We start from the raw sequence: 18,526 nt of genomic DNA on the forward strand, positions 1-18,526 counted from the left end.
GATGAAGATGAAGAAGATAAAGAAGAAGAAGAAGATAAAGAAGAAGAAGAAGAAGAAAAAGAAGAAGAAGAAGAAGGAAAAGGAAGAGGTGGAGGAGGAGGAAAAGGAAAAAAAAGAAGAGAAAGAAGAAGAAGAAAAAGAAGAAGAAGAAGGCTAGAAAGTCGATGCGGAGACCATACCGAATAAAGCGCTATGTCTTGACTTCTAACCGTGGCTGTTTTTTTCTTTTTCTTTTTCTTCTCTCTCTTTCTCATCGACTCGAGTCCAGTCACCGTACACGAAGGTGCATCAAAGTCCACGACTGGAATCGCCATATTCAGCCCGTTACACCTCCGGAACCCGTCACGTTATCGGTGGTAGTAAAATTGAACGGCGGCACGCCTATGCGCCGCGTCTATAACAAAAGTTTCCAGAACCGGTGGATGCTTGTATATGGCGCGAAACTATGTAACTACCGTGGCAGTGCACGCAGACACGCACGTTTTTCGCGCACGTGGAATTAATGGACACGGTGCATCGTTAATTAACACACCACCACTGGCCGTGACGCGCGGTTGCATCGCACGGAACCGCCTACATTATTCTTTCTATGCTCGTGCTATTCTTGCGCTGTTATATATACAAGGTGTGCTGGAAATTGCATTCGAACTCAAAACAAAAGTTTATTATTTTATTATTCGTGTAAACGTAAATAGAATGATAATTTTTCGTGGAAGACTTGAAAAAATATATAATTGTCGATCATTAACGTTTTACATTTTAATTTTTTATATTTTGATCAAGTATAGCGAAATAGAAATATTTATGTTAATTGTTCAATGAAAACCTGATTATATCCCAATAAAGAAATAAAAAACATAGAAACATAGAAGGTTAAGACAATACCAGGATCAATTTAATTGAAGATTATCAAATCACTCGATATCGGCTATTAATCGAAAATATGAAATATTTGTAACATTTGAGATATTTAGAGTTGGTCGACAACAGTTTAAGGATTAAAAATCAATGTACTTTTCCCATAAAACTTTACATTAAGAGTAACTTCTTTAATAAGGCGAATAAAGTTCTCGCTTAGACATAAATTTTAAGATCTATATATTTAATACGGTAATATTAAAAGATAAAATTTGTTCTTCACTTTACATTTTCTTCTTCATTTGTGTATACAATACAAATATAATAGAATCATGTAATTAATCCGTGATTCTAAATAAAATTTTTATTTTATATTTTATTCGAATAATAATAATAAAATAGAATAATAAAATTTAAATTTTACATAAGAAGAATATATTTAATAGAATTTGAAATTTCAAAAAAATATATGAAATAAAATATTATTCTAAAATCATTTTTACGTTATTAAAATACGTAAATTTTTTTTCATATGTAAAAAATGTTTTAGTTAGAAACGTAATAATCAGCAAGCAACTATTAAACATTTATCTATATATATACATATATGTATATATTTCACATATATATGTATTCCGATACGGTTCGATGTGCTTTGTAAGCACAAGTAGACCGAAAAGATTAAAAGTTTGAACAACTCGCCATAAGACTATACGTACTTCTTTCGTTTATAACATATCTTTCTTAAAATTTCTTAAAATTTTAACAACGTTTCTACATGTGTGAAAGAATATACGAAGAAATACAAATAAAAATATAAGTTATTCAATATTGCAATCGATGCACTAAACTCGAAGTTTAAACTCGAAATTATTAGCTAATTTTTCTTTCGTAAAAATTTGATTTTTGATTTTTGCCGTGTTTTATTTATATCGAACAACTTTCAATAGCAACCGTTTATTTTATGCGACAAAAATTGAAATTTTAATCAACAAGAATGAGATTCGAATAACTCGAAGTTTCGATTCGATCAAAAGTTGGCGAAACGTGGCTTTAACGAGAACGAAATGTTATTCTTAAACAAAATACATAATTTATATTTGTTTAGTTTAATATCGGTATATTGACTTCGATATAGTTTTTCAATTACCATTTCTCCAAATTGGAAACACCCCATATTCACGTGTATAAATGTATTCGAAACTTACCGGAAATTTGCTGCTATGAGTCTGCAAGTTAGCCGGCTGTTGAGTTTGACTCGAGCTCTGTTCCTCTCCGTAGAGTGGTGGCATCCTGTATTCCGGTGCAACGTTCTGTCCGGAACTTCGAAGTTGGCTCTCGTCTAACGTTGTGCTCCTCTCTACACCGGAAACGACGGTCCGCGACGATTGCTCGGCTACCGTCTGAATCCTGCTATCCTGTTGCCCGTTCTGAATCTTTTGATTGTTCGGCACCGGTTTCGGTGGTGGTATAGGCTTGTAAAATCCCTCCTCATCTGGAACGAATATTTCGTTCGCGTTTATTCTTCGCGATACACGAACGCAGAGATAAAATAGAAAAATTTAATTTCGAGATTTTTCCATAAAATTCAATTTCTTTTATCCAAATTGACCGTCAATGGTATAGTGTATAGTATCGATATTGATTTCCGTCCATAATTGTTTATAACTTATGGAAAAAAACAAAATATTCCAAAGTTTGGAAATAAGATGCTTATTATCAAATATATTAGTCGGCTTTCTTTTGTTTGTTCGAATCAGAGAAACGAGAGAAAACTAAACGAAACGAAGGAAGAAAGAGCAATTGACACGAGATAGCGACAAATCGTCAAAATAATCCGACTGATAACACTCGTTATTTTTTAAAATTTTACGCGCGGTCTATTTTTTTCCCTTTATTAGGATATCTCACGTCAAGTACCTTGGTTCAAATTCTGTCGCCTCAAACGATTCTCCTGCTTCACTTTGCGAACCGTAGTGGCCATCGCGTGTTGGCTGACCATTTCTGAAAAATACTGTCGCAAATTCCCACCAAAACCTTGTTTCCATTCACATTTAACGAACACCTCTCTAATAAACATTCCACATCGTGCAATCTGTGTCGCTATAGCTATCGTTATTTCGTCGAGTTTCCCTTTCTTCTTTTCGCATTCAACGATGTTATTTCTTGTCGTTTTTTAATCGTGGAACATCCAAGTGAAAGTATCTTTTATCTCGTCTCGAAAATGCTGAAAATCAACCGCCAATCATGCAACTAATCGGTGAAACGCGGCTTCTCAATTCCTTCCTTTTCGTAATTGAAACTCTCCCTCCCTATTTACGCCTTACATTCGAGGTAAACCAACATATTTCGTCTTTGCTCGCGAATCAGGATAGAGTCTCGAATAGAATTGCACAATCTCGTGAACGTTGCAAAAAAAAAAAACGTAAAACGATGCAATTATCTTCATTTGTGTCTTTATTTTTTTTTTTTTTCTATCGTCCACTAATCTTTTTTAGATTTTATAAAGACGTTTCGATGAATTATATCGTATGAAATTTAACAAAAATTGAAAAAAATGGCAAATCATCTTGATATGTATTTCGTATATATATATATATATATATACAAAAATAAATAAAAAAGTAATTCATCGAGCAATGAATTATTCCCTCTGCAAATTCGAATTCTTTCTTAATTTCGTTATGGATCGATAAAATCAAAGGAATTTCTATTATTTCTAAAATTTGATTATACGAACCTGTTTATTATAAGAGAAATTCTACGTATAAACAAAGTTCAACTTGTAATTTTAATTTCATAAAGCTTCGTATTATTTCGATAAAACTTTCGAGCAACGAATAATTGAATCTTTTGATTAAAAATTTAGCACACTTTCTCTATAAAAAAAAAAAAAAAAAAAAAAAACGGTTGAAACGTAATTATAATATATCGTAAATTTTATCTAATAGTTTCATTTTAAAAGACTATTGTTTAGTAGACTATTGTTATGCTTTTTCCCATCTTGAAAAATTGATACATTCACATTACACGTTTTATCATCTCTATTTTTTGTAAAATTCTTCCAAGAAAATCGTCTCGATAGAACGAAAAAAAATCCATTTCTCCGGATTCTGATGATCCTCGTGAAAGGGAAACGCGTGTCACTCCACTATTTTTTCGTAAAATTTATTAATTAACAAAGATGAAAGCACAGAACACAACTGGTGGTCTCAATGTCGATTCACCACTCTTCTGTTTAAGATCGAAAGAAACGTTAGATCAATCCGACCTAGAGGGAAGCACGATCGAATGGTATATACTCGAACGAGATCGATCGTTCGTTCGTCTTTCACCGAAGGGGGGATTTTTTTTCGCGTTTGGCGACCGAGCCAAGTCGCGATATACGCGAGTTTCTCCGGTTCTTGGACGAGTTTCTTCCGTACACGCGTGAGTCGCGAGCGGGAATGTGCGGTGGCTGTGGTGGCCGGGGGAAAGAAATGGATTTTCCACGCGAGCGGAACTCCGATCCACGCTCGGCCCCTTCTCGCACCGACTGAAACGACTCAAACTTTCCATTGAGCGAACGTCTGGTTCCGCCGTTCTGACTTCACTTCCGGTATCGTCCCACCACTACGAATCAGAAATCATTATAGACAAGAAGTGGGAGAAGGATCGTAGAGAAAGATGGTCGGGGGAAGGATCGGGATAAGAAATGGAGAAGGACAAACCTTCGGGGATAATTTATTCCGCGTCCATACGCAGACGGGCTCCGCGTCCCACGAATATCAAGCTGCTCGTTACTCCTTCCTTCTACTTACTTCGATCATCCTTCGTTTCTACATTTCTACTTACGTTTATCTAATTTTTTCTCTCGATATTTCTTCCTTACTCTCCTTCTTACGCGAGATTTTCCCCAACTTTCGAATAATTCAATGTATATGAACAGTTGTTGATCGATTCTAGAGAAGACGAAAACAAAATTGATAATAAAGTTGGTAAGTTCGCGTTAGAACGTTCTTCGCTCTGTTTACATACTCTTTGTATATTCGTATATAGTATTTTAACCATATATATATTCTACGACGATTATGACTACGTGTCAATTATTTTGCATGTGATATTTCGTTTCGACAAATTTTTGCACGATTTATCGTGTTTCGAAAGGATTGAAATAATTAAAATAATTATATTGTTAATATTCGAAATCATTGTTAATAATTTTTTATAAAAAACGAAGCCAGCCTAAAACTATATCATTATTATAGATAAATTTCGAATTAGATAAGATATTCCAATTATTCGAATATCTTAGTGTAGTATCTTATGATATTAATAATTTAAAAATATTAAAATTATTATATATATAATATAATGTTATTTAAACATATTATATAATATAATATTATATAATAAAAATACGTACACTTTGCTTATATTTATTCGGTTAACAAAAATCATTGATCTAAGTATTTTATTTTCCTTATTTTCCAACGTAAAATTATTCCCTGTACCGAGAAAATAATATAATAAATATTTATTAAAATCAGATTATCTTTACCAATATATATATACATACGAATATAATCTTGTATAAAATATCTAATATAACAGGTTATTAAAAATATGATCAATTGTATTGTATATGAAGAGAATTCTTTCGATATTTATTTCTGAAATACATTTTAATCAAGATATTCAAACGATGTGATATTAAACAAATAAAAATAGGAAAATAAAAAAATATTTCTATTTCTTCACACGATACATGTTATCATATAGAAATGTAGAAATAAATTTAGAATCAATTGAAATAAGAATTAAAATATTAATACGAATAACTGTATAATATAATCGCATATTATCGCATATTATCGTGTAACACAAATTTTAAAAATATTTGCCATAAGTTTCAAGCATCATCGTGGAAATTTATTTTTATATGATTTATACGCGAGATGTTTCGTGTACGAACGAGGTAAGAAGACAAATATTAAATAGGCCTGGTTTGTAGTGAAAGTACTATTTGACTATTTAACTTCACCGTTTTCCTTTCGTGAAAAAAACGCTATTAGTGATTCTCCAATACTGAAATCCGCCGTCACTTTTCTACGATAAATACCTTTGAAAGGAATCTTGTAGAATCTTGATTCCTTCGAAAATATTATCCATATTTTATTATATAATAATATTTATTTATTTACAAAATTCGCTAATTTTAATTTTTTTCTTACAATATGAATATATTGTATTTTACCCATCGGTAAAATTATAATTTAATTTATAAAAAATATTTTAATTTTATTTTTTATATTTTATAAAAAATATATTTTCAATTATTATCGTATCATATTCGTAATTGAAAATATTATTCGCGAAAGCGTATCTCTGTAGCAGTCGTCGTCATACAAATCGCTCGCTCTCGTTTGAAGGATTCGATTTTCATCTAAGAATATCGCTGTACTCATACGTGTACTTATATTCGTTTTTCGGTTTTCTTCTTAGAATTTGCTTATACATCGGAAGCATAAAAATATTTTCGAATAATTTTCTTTGCAAATTTTAAACGATTACATCCTTTTTTTTTTTTAGAAACTTTACGAAAAAAATTAGTGACATATCACCATATATTTTATATTATTTTCTATAATTTTCTATAAATTTTTATATTTTAGTAGTACATTATATATTTTCAGTTCTATTCGAGTAAAAAAAAAAAAATGAAAATTTAAAAATGATACAATTTAAACTTTTTTATCCTTACGTTTATTGAACGATGAATTCCATTAAGATTATTGTGGAATTGTGTCTTGCGAGAGTAATATATTATTCTTCGTATTTTTGATATTTTTAACATTTACAACATTTAGTATTTAGTTACCAATATATTTTTCACGATCATGCTTATCGATATATATCTCATTAGCTAAAGATCGATTATCGAACTAAGTGGTATCGCCTACTAAAACTGGTTGTATTATTATCTGTTCTTTTTGTAATTCTACCTGGAACTGGATCTGCGAGCATTTACCATTACTAAGAAGAGGACCGTAAAACTAATAGTTTTCTTTTAAACCTTCCTTGCATCCATTACTCGTATTGATATTTCCTGTTTTGGTATCAAGGGACAAAAGTATATAAGATAGAAAACTTTGAAATATATTGCTATTCTTAACAATATTGATCGTTAAATATCAAAATATTGTAAGAATACATATATAAATGTATAATTTTCGCAAATTTGCTATGAAAAATTGTAATTATCAATCAATTTGCTTTTAAAAATTTAAAAATAGTTTATTATTATTATTATTATTAAACGATAAATATAAATATAATTTGTTTCATTTATGATAAAAACTAACTAACGAGAATGCTTTAAAATCGTTTGATGCGAACCTTGTTAATAGTTAAATTTCAAAGATTGGATCGGCTGGACAAAAATATTTCCATCCTTCACGTTTCTCGTTTCGTCTATGATTTTTCGATCGTCTACGTATTTCCACACATTGTTGCAACCATGTGGAAAAGTAAGTGGGAAAAGAACGAGCGCATCGCATCCAAATGGCATTTGACGCGTTCCTTAACAGCGAATAAAGGTCGTATAGCATTACACGTACAGATACATGCTAGTGTCGTTGTAACTACATGAACGCAACAAGAATCGCCGATTAATCGTGACGATTGTCACGTAAAAATATATTTCTCGAAAATGCTTGACCTTTCGTGACGGTGCGCGTAGTGTGAATCCGCCCTAACGCCGAGTTGTTACGCGACATTATCGAGACCCTGATCGGCTACCAATGCCGCGTTCCTCCGCGTCTGCGACGTCCATCGCCTAAGAACAATCTTCGTATCCCAAGTGTGTGCGCGTGCTCGAGAAACGATCGTTCTTTAACCGAGATTCGACATTTCTTCTTTCAAATCGAAATAATTCTTTTCGATAAACATATTTCCAAATAAATTCTATAGTTTTCTTCCCGAGACTAATTATTTACATAAGTTTAATTTCAAATATTTTAATTGGTGCTATTCAGATGTGCGCGATGAAATTAAATTTAGAATGTTTCGTTTTATTTCTTGTGACGATTATTTGTAAAACGTAAAAAAAAAAAAAAAAAAGGAGTTTTAAGGAATTACAACTTGTTCCAATTATCTGAAATATCTTGTATAATTATAAAATAACGTCTACTTTATATTTTCGTAGTTCCAAGTTTAACAAAATAAAACGTTCACATTTTTCTTTCAAAATTTCCAATTTTCCAAGTATTTAAAACGTATCTCTATCATTTTTAATTCAAATAAATAAAATTTTCTATTATATTTTGTTCGTTTAATCTTAATTTTTATACTAATAATTTATCGATGAAACAATTACATAATTATTTCAAACATAGTGGGGATTTCAATTGTCGAAGCAGTTTCATTGATCGAAGATTCATTTAAATCATAAAGAAACACATGCATGAAAAAATATATCTATGTATATATTATACATATATATTTTTATATATATATGTATAAAATTTAAAATATTTATTTTTTAAAATATAATATTCGATCAGATATCCCGTATACATTAAATCAAAATGTTTTACAAAAAAATACAATATTATTTACGTTTCATATAATATTTTAACAGAAATCCGGCATACATGTGCATATAAACGTTGTATTGTATTTCTCATATAATATAATAACGCGAAAAATTCGTAAAAAATAATAAGATAACAATATAGAAAGCTTGGGAATACTCAATTTCATTTGCATTTATAATATAAAATTGAGCAAACTGATTAAGATATGAAAGGATGAGTCATGCGTGTGAAACAAATCTTATCTTTTGTATATTCTAAGATCAAAAGCCGTGTACAAAGTATCATGTAATACATTTATAATATTTGAACTTTTAAACTCTTATATTCTCGAACCTAAATCTTTCTCTCCTTCTCATCTTTTAAAAAAAACTCTCTAAATATCAAAAAATGTCAATAATCTTGGAAACTCGAGAAAAAATGACAACAAAAACAGAAGATAAACATTCTCACAATATACAAAAACAGAAAATTAAAAAAAGAGAAGAAAAAGAAAATATATGAAAATTCGTTCGTGCATTTTTTTTTTTTTTTTTTTTTTTTTTTTTTAATATAAAGATTTGTGAAAGATCGAGTTCTATATTTGTCATTATGTCCAACTTAAAAGAATATAAGTTCCAATAAGTGTATGCATTGTTCAAATATCATAGTAACGACCACCTAATGGTAAGTTGAAAAACATAAAAGAACGGTTTATAAAGTAACCGTTACATAACGTTAAAAGAGCTATTAACTTATAGTTTTATACGAAAAAATGATTATATTCGAAACCAGAATTTCTTCATTTGATCATTTAACAAATGAAATACTCTAATTAAACGATTCGTCATCAAATACATCTATGAATATTTCTATAAAAATTAATTATCGAGTAATTAAATTATTACGTTGATTTTATCATGTCATCGTCTTTTTTTTTCTCTTTAATTCTACGATTTTAATATCGATCTATTGACTAATCGTAAATATATATGTATATTTATCTACAAATTAGCTTTAAAAATAGCTAAATTTTCCAAATTAATTCGAAATTAATTAATAAAATAATATACAAAGATGTTAAATCAATTTTCAAATAAAGAAAAGAAGATAAAAGCAATAGATAAAATCACTAGAGAAAGAAGTACAAAAAAAATAGATATTTTAGAAAAAATTACGGGAAAAAGGAAATAAATATGAAAGAACATTATGCGGTGAAGTCTCAGCAAAAAGATCTTGTTTTGGACCAATGGAAAATCTAAATTCGAGGGCATGTTTCTTTCTATTTACGTTATAAGACAGAAAATCAGGTCGTCTGATTCCAGAAAGGAAAGACGATGCTAGTTGACAGTGGATGACGTACTACATAACGATACGTAGTACGCGAAGTACAATCCGTGAGAAAATACGTTTGAAGAAGAAGAATGTAGAGAGAAGAGAGGCTAAGAAGGACGGTAGGTGGGTCGAAAACAAGCAAAGACTAGAGTCGAGCACGAGGAGACCACTCAAGCGATTCAACCATGCGTGCTTCCCTATATTCGCGAGCGTTTTACAGGTGAGCTCGAGTAACCACGGAACGAACCTTTCACGAGCATAGAACAACGAGAAAACTGGCCGAAGGAGAAAAAAAAAAAAAAAACTACGCATATGTCTTTTTCAATATCGATTCTCACTTTTGATCCTTCGTTCTATTCTCTTCTTTTTCTTTCCTCTTTTCTCTCAATCGAAAAATTCTATTTCTACATTCGTTAGTATTTTTAATATCGATTCTTCCCAATTTTCATCCATTCTATTCTTTATTTTTCCAAATTTTTGAAAAACGTTACATCGCATGTGCTTGTCGATCATTTAAGAAGCTAGATATGAATTCCTAATGTTTCTACGAAACGGTTAATAAACCTCTTGCGTGCAAGTCAGTTGCAAATGGCAGCGAAGCGGATCTTGCGCTCGCCTTCGAGATAGGAAGAAAAACATGTAAAATGGAAACACGTAAGAATTCTTTTGGTGAAATTTTATTGCCTTGGAACGTGTTACGACTGATTGAGCGTTAATGTCGGTATATAGTGATTCCTATTATGACGATTAAGCCTACAATTATTTATTTTTCTTCTTAAATTAATATCATAAAATTTGATATGGATGTCTGCTACACACTTGGATGAAATTTATATATTTCAAATAATTGTAATTTCAAAATAATTACTTCGAATAACGTTCGAACATCATTATTCGATAATTATTATTTTATACGTTATTATTTTATTACTTTTTTACGTTCATCGTGTGTATTGGCAAACCAAGGTTCGTTAACCACGTATGAAATTCCTGTTCACTTTATACTTTGGTATTTTTATCTCTGTTTCGCACGTTTCATTTCAATATATGTACGAACGTACGAACATGTAGCGATACAACATCGATATAACAATTTCGATTCACGAAACGTGTCATGTATCGATGGATTTTCCTATCCATTTATAATATAATTTATCTTATAAAAGAATAAAAAATTCTTATATCGGGAATAAAAATTGTTCATTTTCTTCGAATTTAATATATTGAATTCAACGTTAAGATAAAACTAATGAAACGGATGAAAGAAAACACGGTAAAATTAGGCATCTAGTAAAATAAGAAATCAAGAGAAACAAATATCAGCAAATCTTATCAAAAAAGAATGGATCTGATTTTGTCGTTTTACGCATGGAAAACTGTATAAATTAATTCGGCAAAAATTTAAATAATGCGCGTGTATCGCGTATTTCGACCTTTCGATAATTCATTTATACATACATAGATATTTGATAAATTTAAATTTAAAAGTAAAGTGAAATAAAAATGTTATATAAAAACATATTACATTTATTTATTCAAGGCTATCTTGAAAATTTCCAAATTGGAAAGGAATTTAACAAAAACAAATTTAATTACGTGGCATAAATTTAAATCGTGGTAATCTAAAAAGTTATTAAAACTAATAAAATCCAAGGTGTATATTATTATCCGTTTGCATGATATACTTACAAGTTATATTTGGTACTTTAACTACGTAATTATATTCAAGGTCGGTCGATCGTTTTCATATAGGTAGCGATACTTATTTCAAATTATACTTAAGGATCAAAACTAGTACCTTAGATACCTTATATTAGGTAGTACACGTATACATTTTATTTTCGTTTAAAAAAAGAAAAGAAAAACAAAGAAAAAAGAAGAAACATAGCTGATCATCTGGTAACCTTGATTTGAACGAAGATTATCCCTAATGCAACTTGTTCTTAAACTTGTTCTTAAAATTGGCTAAAAATAGTATTATCCTATTATGCTTGAGACAAAAAACTGCCTTTTTAAAACAAATTTTCTTTTTTACGTTTTTTTTGTTATCAGTATTTTAAAATAAATATTCGTAAAAAGAAACCGGAACTCGAAAGAATTTTTTGCGATATTAGTGTTGTAAATATCATATTTGCGATATTTAAACAATCGATATCATTTTTAACGATTCTTATCTCTCCGAAGAAATATTTAAAAAAAAACGTCCCTTTAGTAAAATTAAAAAATTAGGTTCGAATAACGTTCAAATCCGATTCACCAAACGTGTCATAATAACACTGTTATAAAACGGTATAAAAATTTGTAAAAAAGGAGAAACAGATAATACATTGGAGCAAATATTAGATATATGTATATTGGAAGAAGCAGGCAGGTAATAAAAATTCACTTAAACAGCGATCTATCCCGCTAACGAAATTATCCCATCCTCCAAATTGGTCCTCCATTGGTTCATTCTTCTTTTCAACCCCGTCTCTTTTGCTTTCGCGCGCTTCCTTCTCATCTTGCTCCTTATGTTTCCACGCGCCATCCTGAAACCATCGCCTCTCGACGCATCTTGCCGTCCGTCCACCTTCATACAAACGCTCTTTGAATAGCGTCTAGTTTTTGCCAGCCAACTAGTTTTACCGGGAGAAGGGGGTTTCATTCTCCTCTATCGAGGCCGCGTCCCTCTCTCCTTCTCTCGTGCTGCACCGCCACCGTGAGAATGAAAATCCTTCTTCCAGCGTAAACTTAACCACGCGACGTAGAAAGAGAGAAGTATCGCTAAACCATTTCAATTGCGATCTGCATCCTACGAATCGTTATTCTTTTTCTTTTTTCATCGTTCTTCTTTTTATCGTTGTACGATTATAGATCTTTAGATAAAATCTTGCATGAATAATGATCCAATTTCATTTTCAATTAGGAAATTGAAATTCTTCCACGGACACAAACATATATCATTTGTTTTAATATATATATATATTAAAAAATATTATACCTATATATTAAAAATTATAAATTTCAACATATAATAAATATTTTGATAAATTGGTTGATAATTTGATAATTGATTATTTATTGAATATTTGTAAAAAAAAAAAAAAAATACACGTATAAGAAAAGTCATTAAATTAGGCTAGAACCTCTATCTCTCAAAGTAATAAGAAAAATTAATAAATAAAATGCGTTAAGAAAGTTTGGTTACAAGAAAGTTTATCTTTTAAAAAGAAGCATTATCGCCGAGTATGATATGTATGATAAATGTCATTTATAAAGCAATTGAATATTCAATATTGAATATTGAATATTAGCTAAACTAAGTAACGATTCATTGAACTTCGCTTCGCTTCCGTTATAGTCAATTTAGTTTAGTACGATATCATTTGATAAGATCTTGCTTATATTATCGCATAAATATATTCTTTTGATATTTCCATGTTTCTATCTTGTTTAGAAATCGAAAACATCACGTGAAAAGTGGCTTGAAAATTATTGCCAATTATTGCCAATTGTTGACATTCTTTTTACTTTCACGCTGATATCTCGTCGATTTTCGCATTTTTTTTTTTTTTTACATACCTTTCCTTTCATCCCATCTAGAAATAAAAATATAAAAATATTTTATTATCGTATCAAAAGGCATAATCAAGAATATATTTTTAACTTTCTCAAATACTTTAAAAAATATTTATATTATTCTATATTAGATATTCCATATAGATATATTCGCTTTAAATAACTTTTCGTTCAACGATTTGATATATCATATCGTCGGTCCAAGAAGCGTACGAAGAAACGTCCAAGTTTTCCGACCGGCTTAATATTAGCATCGGAGAAAAAGCAAAACGCCTCCGTACCAGTTTTACAAGCTCCCATTTCTCGATCCCTGTTGCTCGTTTTCTCGACAATCACATACACATACATCGCACAGTTATTTATTTTTCCTTTCTAATCGCGAAAATCACTACTCTCCGCCGTAATAAACGATCGAGTTTCCTCGTCCTATCGTCGAATCATCTGGTAGTTTGATCCTTCGAACGAGCGAAAAATTCCCTTCCTCCTCCCAAATATCCGTCGCGTCGGTTCGAGTGATTTTCTTCGTGGAAGCGTTCGAAGCATTCGCGTATTTTCAACGGTATCGAACATCTGCTGTTTTGCCTGCTTTCATCTTTGCCGTAACGCGTATCAACCGTTTCGTAGATAACTGTACAGCACCTTTGTCTATCTATCCACTGACCAATGATAAAATAAAGCCACGATGAACACAGCACATCTTCGTATCCCGCTAGATTTGCCCAGAAAAAAAAAGAATAAATCGGCTAAATCCTTAGAGAATCGTTCCTTTTCTGTTCTTTTATTTATTTCGTTTTGATAATGAAAATTACTTCAACGCGATAATTCACCTATCGTCAAATATATTTGCGAAAGATATTATTGATTTGAATTTAGCTTTCTAATTCTTCTCGTCTTCTAATTCCATGAGAAACATTTTTGTGGAATTCATCGAAATATTTTTGTTTCATGTATTAAACAACTGATAAAGTCTGTGTGAAATCGTTAGAAAAATTTTATTCAAATTCAGTTAAATTTTATTCAAAAGTAAGTTTGTAACAAATACACGATACGATTCAATCGTCATACTCGAATCGAAATTTTGACAAGAGATAGGATAGATATTTAAATATAATAAAATTTTAGTCGCGAGTTTTATTAGAAATTTTTCGATGTATTATGCATTGAATACCTATTCGTCCACAAATGGATCCTCACCTATCTATAAACACATAGTATTGGCTGATCTATTCAATGATTATATCGTTTAAAAATTGTTTTATATTTTATTTTCAAATCTTTTTGCGAATAGATACCAAGTGTGATGGATATACAAGTTTGATTATTTGTAAAAATAATGAAATGATAGAAAAACGACATTTAATCGATATTTTCACGCGTAGACAACATTCAACATCGGAAGATTTTTATCAATATCTTAGAAACTAACAGATACTCGCTTTATATTTTCCTATCCCTTCTTTTCATCTTCTCAAAATTTACTAATGTTATATCATAATTTATCCAATAATTTTATCATTTATTTATATTTTTTTAACAATTAATATATAGAGACAGCCACACGTAAAAATCTTTATCAAAAATTGATTATTTTTTATTAATTCAACAACATAAATTTATAACACGTTCGAATATTTTTACACGTTTTCAAAATATATATTTCTTCAATTTGTTTTACAAATTATACCAATATTTTTGGAAACAAGAATAGATATATATATATATATATATATATATATATATATATATATATATATNCTTTCAATCTTCTCGGATATCATCTATTGTGCATCATATAATTTTTCCGTTAATAACGTTACTAATGTATAATTTTATGTTTAATTTTAGTTTATTACACAATAGTTTTATTTGTCCAAATCTGGTAATTAATGTATATGCGATCATCATTCGATGATAATGTATACAAGTATATATAATCTTACTATTTACTTTCACTTTTCTATAATCACGATTAAATTTTATTTCATTGCATTTCCGCATTTTGATTACGCTATTCTCTTCCGTTCATTTGCATCTACATTCAAAATTACTTTTCATGTCTATTCGGCATCTTTTAACAATGTAATTCTGTTAATGATAGCCCAACTAATGATATACGATTAACTTTACGAGTTTTCTTAGTAATATAACAATTTCACAAAAATTTTCAGTTATTATACACTAAAATAGTCAAAATACTAAATGTATAATTATATATTATATTATATATATTTGTTTAATTTAAATCAATTTTATGATTAAAATTAAACAAATATAATAAAACTTTTCGTAATATATTTTATTAAAAATAATAAATCGATCAATTTATAATTAATCTATTAATCAAGAATGCGTACTATTCAAAAGCTTTCGAACAAATAAATATATACATTACTCATGATTTTATCTCTAACAAAGTATCACAAGTTTATTACTATTGATATTTAAAATATTTTCACCTCAATTATTACGTTATTCACGTACGTAATATAATAATTATATTCTAATTAATAAATAATAAAATATCAATTGTAAATACGTTATTATTTTGTATTACTTTGTTACTACTGTATTATTTATTAATATTTTTATATAAGATTGTAATAATTTGATAGAATAGTTTAAAAATATAGAATAAAATAAAATGATATATTTCTAAAATTGCCTTAAAACTAAAAATATATAAATATATATTTACAAAAAAAAAGTGAAATTAATTGAAATTAAAAAAAAAAGACAAATTTTATTTCATTAATATTCATTAATTATTAATTATAATAAACAAAAAATTCCATTAACACGTTGAAGAGAATCGAGGAGAAATCGTAAATTTCTTTTCGAAAAAATATTCTACGTGCACACGTTCACCGAATATATTCGCGATCTCGTGTTTACAACTTGCTTGGAACGCAACATTCCACCGTAATATGCTGGCACAAATTCCAGATAATGTTGATTCGATTCCAGTAATACGTTTTATAGAGCCTGTTTGAGCGTCGATGTGAGGCAACCGCATTGAAATTACACGTATCATACTTGGCAAACGTAAGAAGAAATCTTACGTTCATCGTGCAATTTCTTGAGATCAAGTTGTTTGTTTTTCCTCGTCGTTGTGCATTTAGCCGAAAACTTTTCATCGGTGGATGATATGAATGATAATATTCGAATTCCGCGAAACGAATCTTTTCCAATGAATTCGATTTCGATTTATTTATTTTTATAAGTTTTCTGTAACTTGATCTCATCATTTTTATCAACGATAAAAAAAACACGTGCATTTTACCTCTCAGGTGAAATCCCACGATGGCCGAGCAGGAATCGCATAGCAGAAAATATTTTCCATCGGCTAGGTAGCATCAGCTAGATACCCTCCTCTTCCCGTCCCGTTCTATACCCACACTACACACGCAAAAATCAAGATTCCAAAGGAAAAATTCCCCTTCACACACGCGCACGCATCCTTTTAACGAGCGACACCAACTTTTATTTCCACGCTTCCCGCCTCTCAACAACGCGTCTTCCTTTCCGACCTTGCACATCCGAGTCTACCGATTCGATGATCCCACTCCGTGCTATTTTACCACACTCTTCCCAACTGATTCTCCCACTTTCTCCTTCCCACGCCGTCCAACTTCTCTTTCTTTTTTCTCTTTATCGCTCTTTCATTCAGATTTCTCGCATTCTTCTGTGTTTTTAATTATTTAAGCATAGGCGAACATCTCGTCCAAACGATATTATTAATTTTCAAAGTTGTCAACTTTTTCCAAATTCTACGACCAATATTTTTTAATGATAATTCTTCGAATAAACGATTCGCATGTATATATACATTCGTTGAATATTTTTATTACATTTTTCTTAGTTCTATTTGGATGGTGATTATCTTTGGTGATATTATTATAAATTTTTCGATTTTCAATTATCAACTCCTTAGTAACTAGTACATTTGTTATTCTTTCTCTTGCTCGTTTCTTTTTATTACATACATCGATGATATTATATAATATCACACGTAATTTATCCAACTTTCAATATTTTTTTTTCCTCTACTCTCTGTCACCGACTATCCATAAATTCTTTTTTTCCCTCGATTTGCAAACGAATCCATGAAATTGTCATTGTTAATCAATTTTAAAACGTAACCTTGATTATTAAGCTTTGTTAAAGGATAAGTTATTGAATATAAGAATTTTAAAAATAATTAAAACTTATTTCAATATCTTATCTTCAATTATCTCACCAATATTCTATCGTCAACGATTTCAATTCTTTTTGTGCTCTTTCAACTTTTAAACAAATTTTCCATTTATATTTCTCAAGAAAATTCATTCTCACTATTCTTCTATTAAAAAGTAACGAAACACAATTGAGATTCATAAATTTTGAATCATCGAAATAGAAGAAATTAAAGAACGAATGGATCGTGCGAGATTTTAAAAATAATCGATGCTCTTCTCAAAGCAACTCTGTTCTACCAGATTGAATGTTACTCCTTTCACTCTGTTTCTGCGTATTGAAACACGCATATACTTCAAGCCACCTTTTAAAATCGCACGTTCCCCATGTTTGTGAAACATTCGCACAGCCAACGCGAAAGAAAGCAACAGTTCAGCATCCTCGAAACCAAAGAAACGATATATAAGAAATATAAAGAAACGGTGAGTCGAGTTTATTTAACTTTTCTTTCTTTGCAACAAATTTTCCAAATTTCAATTAATTTATTTCACAGAATTAAAATCTTTCCGATCACCGTTAAACTAGATCCAAACTACCTTTGCCATGACGATTCACAATTTGATTCGAAATCTATCCTTTTAGGACATGCGATCTTACAGGAAGTCAGCTCAGCGTGTTTCCTCGTTTCAGTTCACCTGTTCTAGTCCATCTGAGAAAGTTGGCGGCCCTTCGACATGGTTGTTGACCATCGTCTTTACCACCTTCTTCGATCACGTTTCGCGCGCTCCCGATCCTTCGATTAAAAAAAAAAAAAAAAAAAAACAACCTCGTGCTCGACGATTTTCGCCACTTTGTTTGACGCGTGCTATCCCATAAGCAGCTCGTCCGAGCAGCGACGTAGTAATACTTGGCGTGAAGCCTCGGGTGAGACGCCAGGTGGGCACCGGGAGTAACCATCTCTCTCCTCTCTCTTTACCTCGTTTCACCTCGCCCCACCTGCGTGCTACAGGCAAGGTTTATCGGTGAACAAGAGGATTCTTAATTCTTTG

The 18,526-nt window shown here is 30.4% G+C and overlaps 1 protein-coding gene across 2 annotated transcripts in view; it reads right to left on the bottom strand.

Moving 5' to 3' along the window:
* LOC122712116 overlaps window positions 1-18,252 on the bottom strand; it is a 39,792-nt gene extending 21,540 nt beyond the window's left edge. For both annotated transcript variants that reach the window (XM_043931489.1, XM_043931490.1), the window contains exons 1-2: window positions 16,585-18,252; window positions 2,067-2,353 (exon numbers count right to left, since the gene is read on the bottom strand). In XM_043931489.1, the coding sequence (XP_043787424.1) occupies window positions 2,067-2,150 (84 nt within the window). In that variant the 5' untranslated portion in view covers window positions 2,151-2,353; window positions 16,585-18,252. The remainder of the gene's footprint in view (window positions 1-2,066; window positions 2,354-16,584) is intronic.
* Window positions 18,253-18,526: the final 274 nt, after the last annotated feature.

This window comes from Apis laboriosa, unplaced genomic scaffold, assembly GCF_014066325.1.
Source record: "Apis laboriosa isolate Shangri-la unplaced genomic scaffold, ASM1406632v1 scaffold19_cov150, whole genome shotgun sequence".
In the NCBI taxonomy this organism is placed as follows: Eukaryota; Metazoa; Arthropoda; class Insecta; order Hymenoptera; family Apidae; genus Apis; species Apis laboriosa.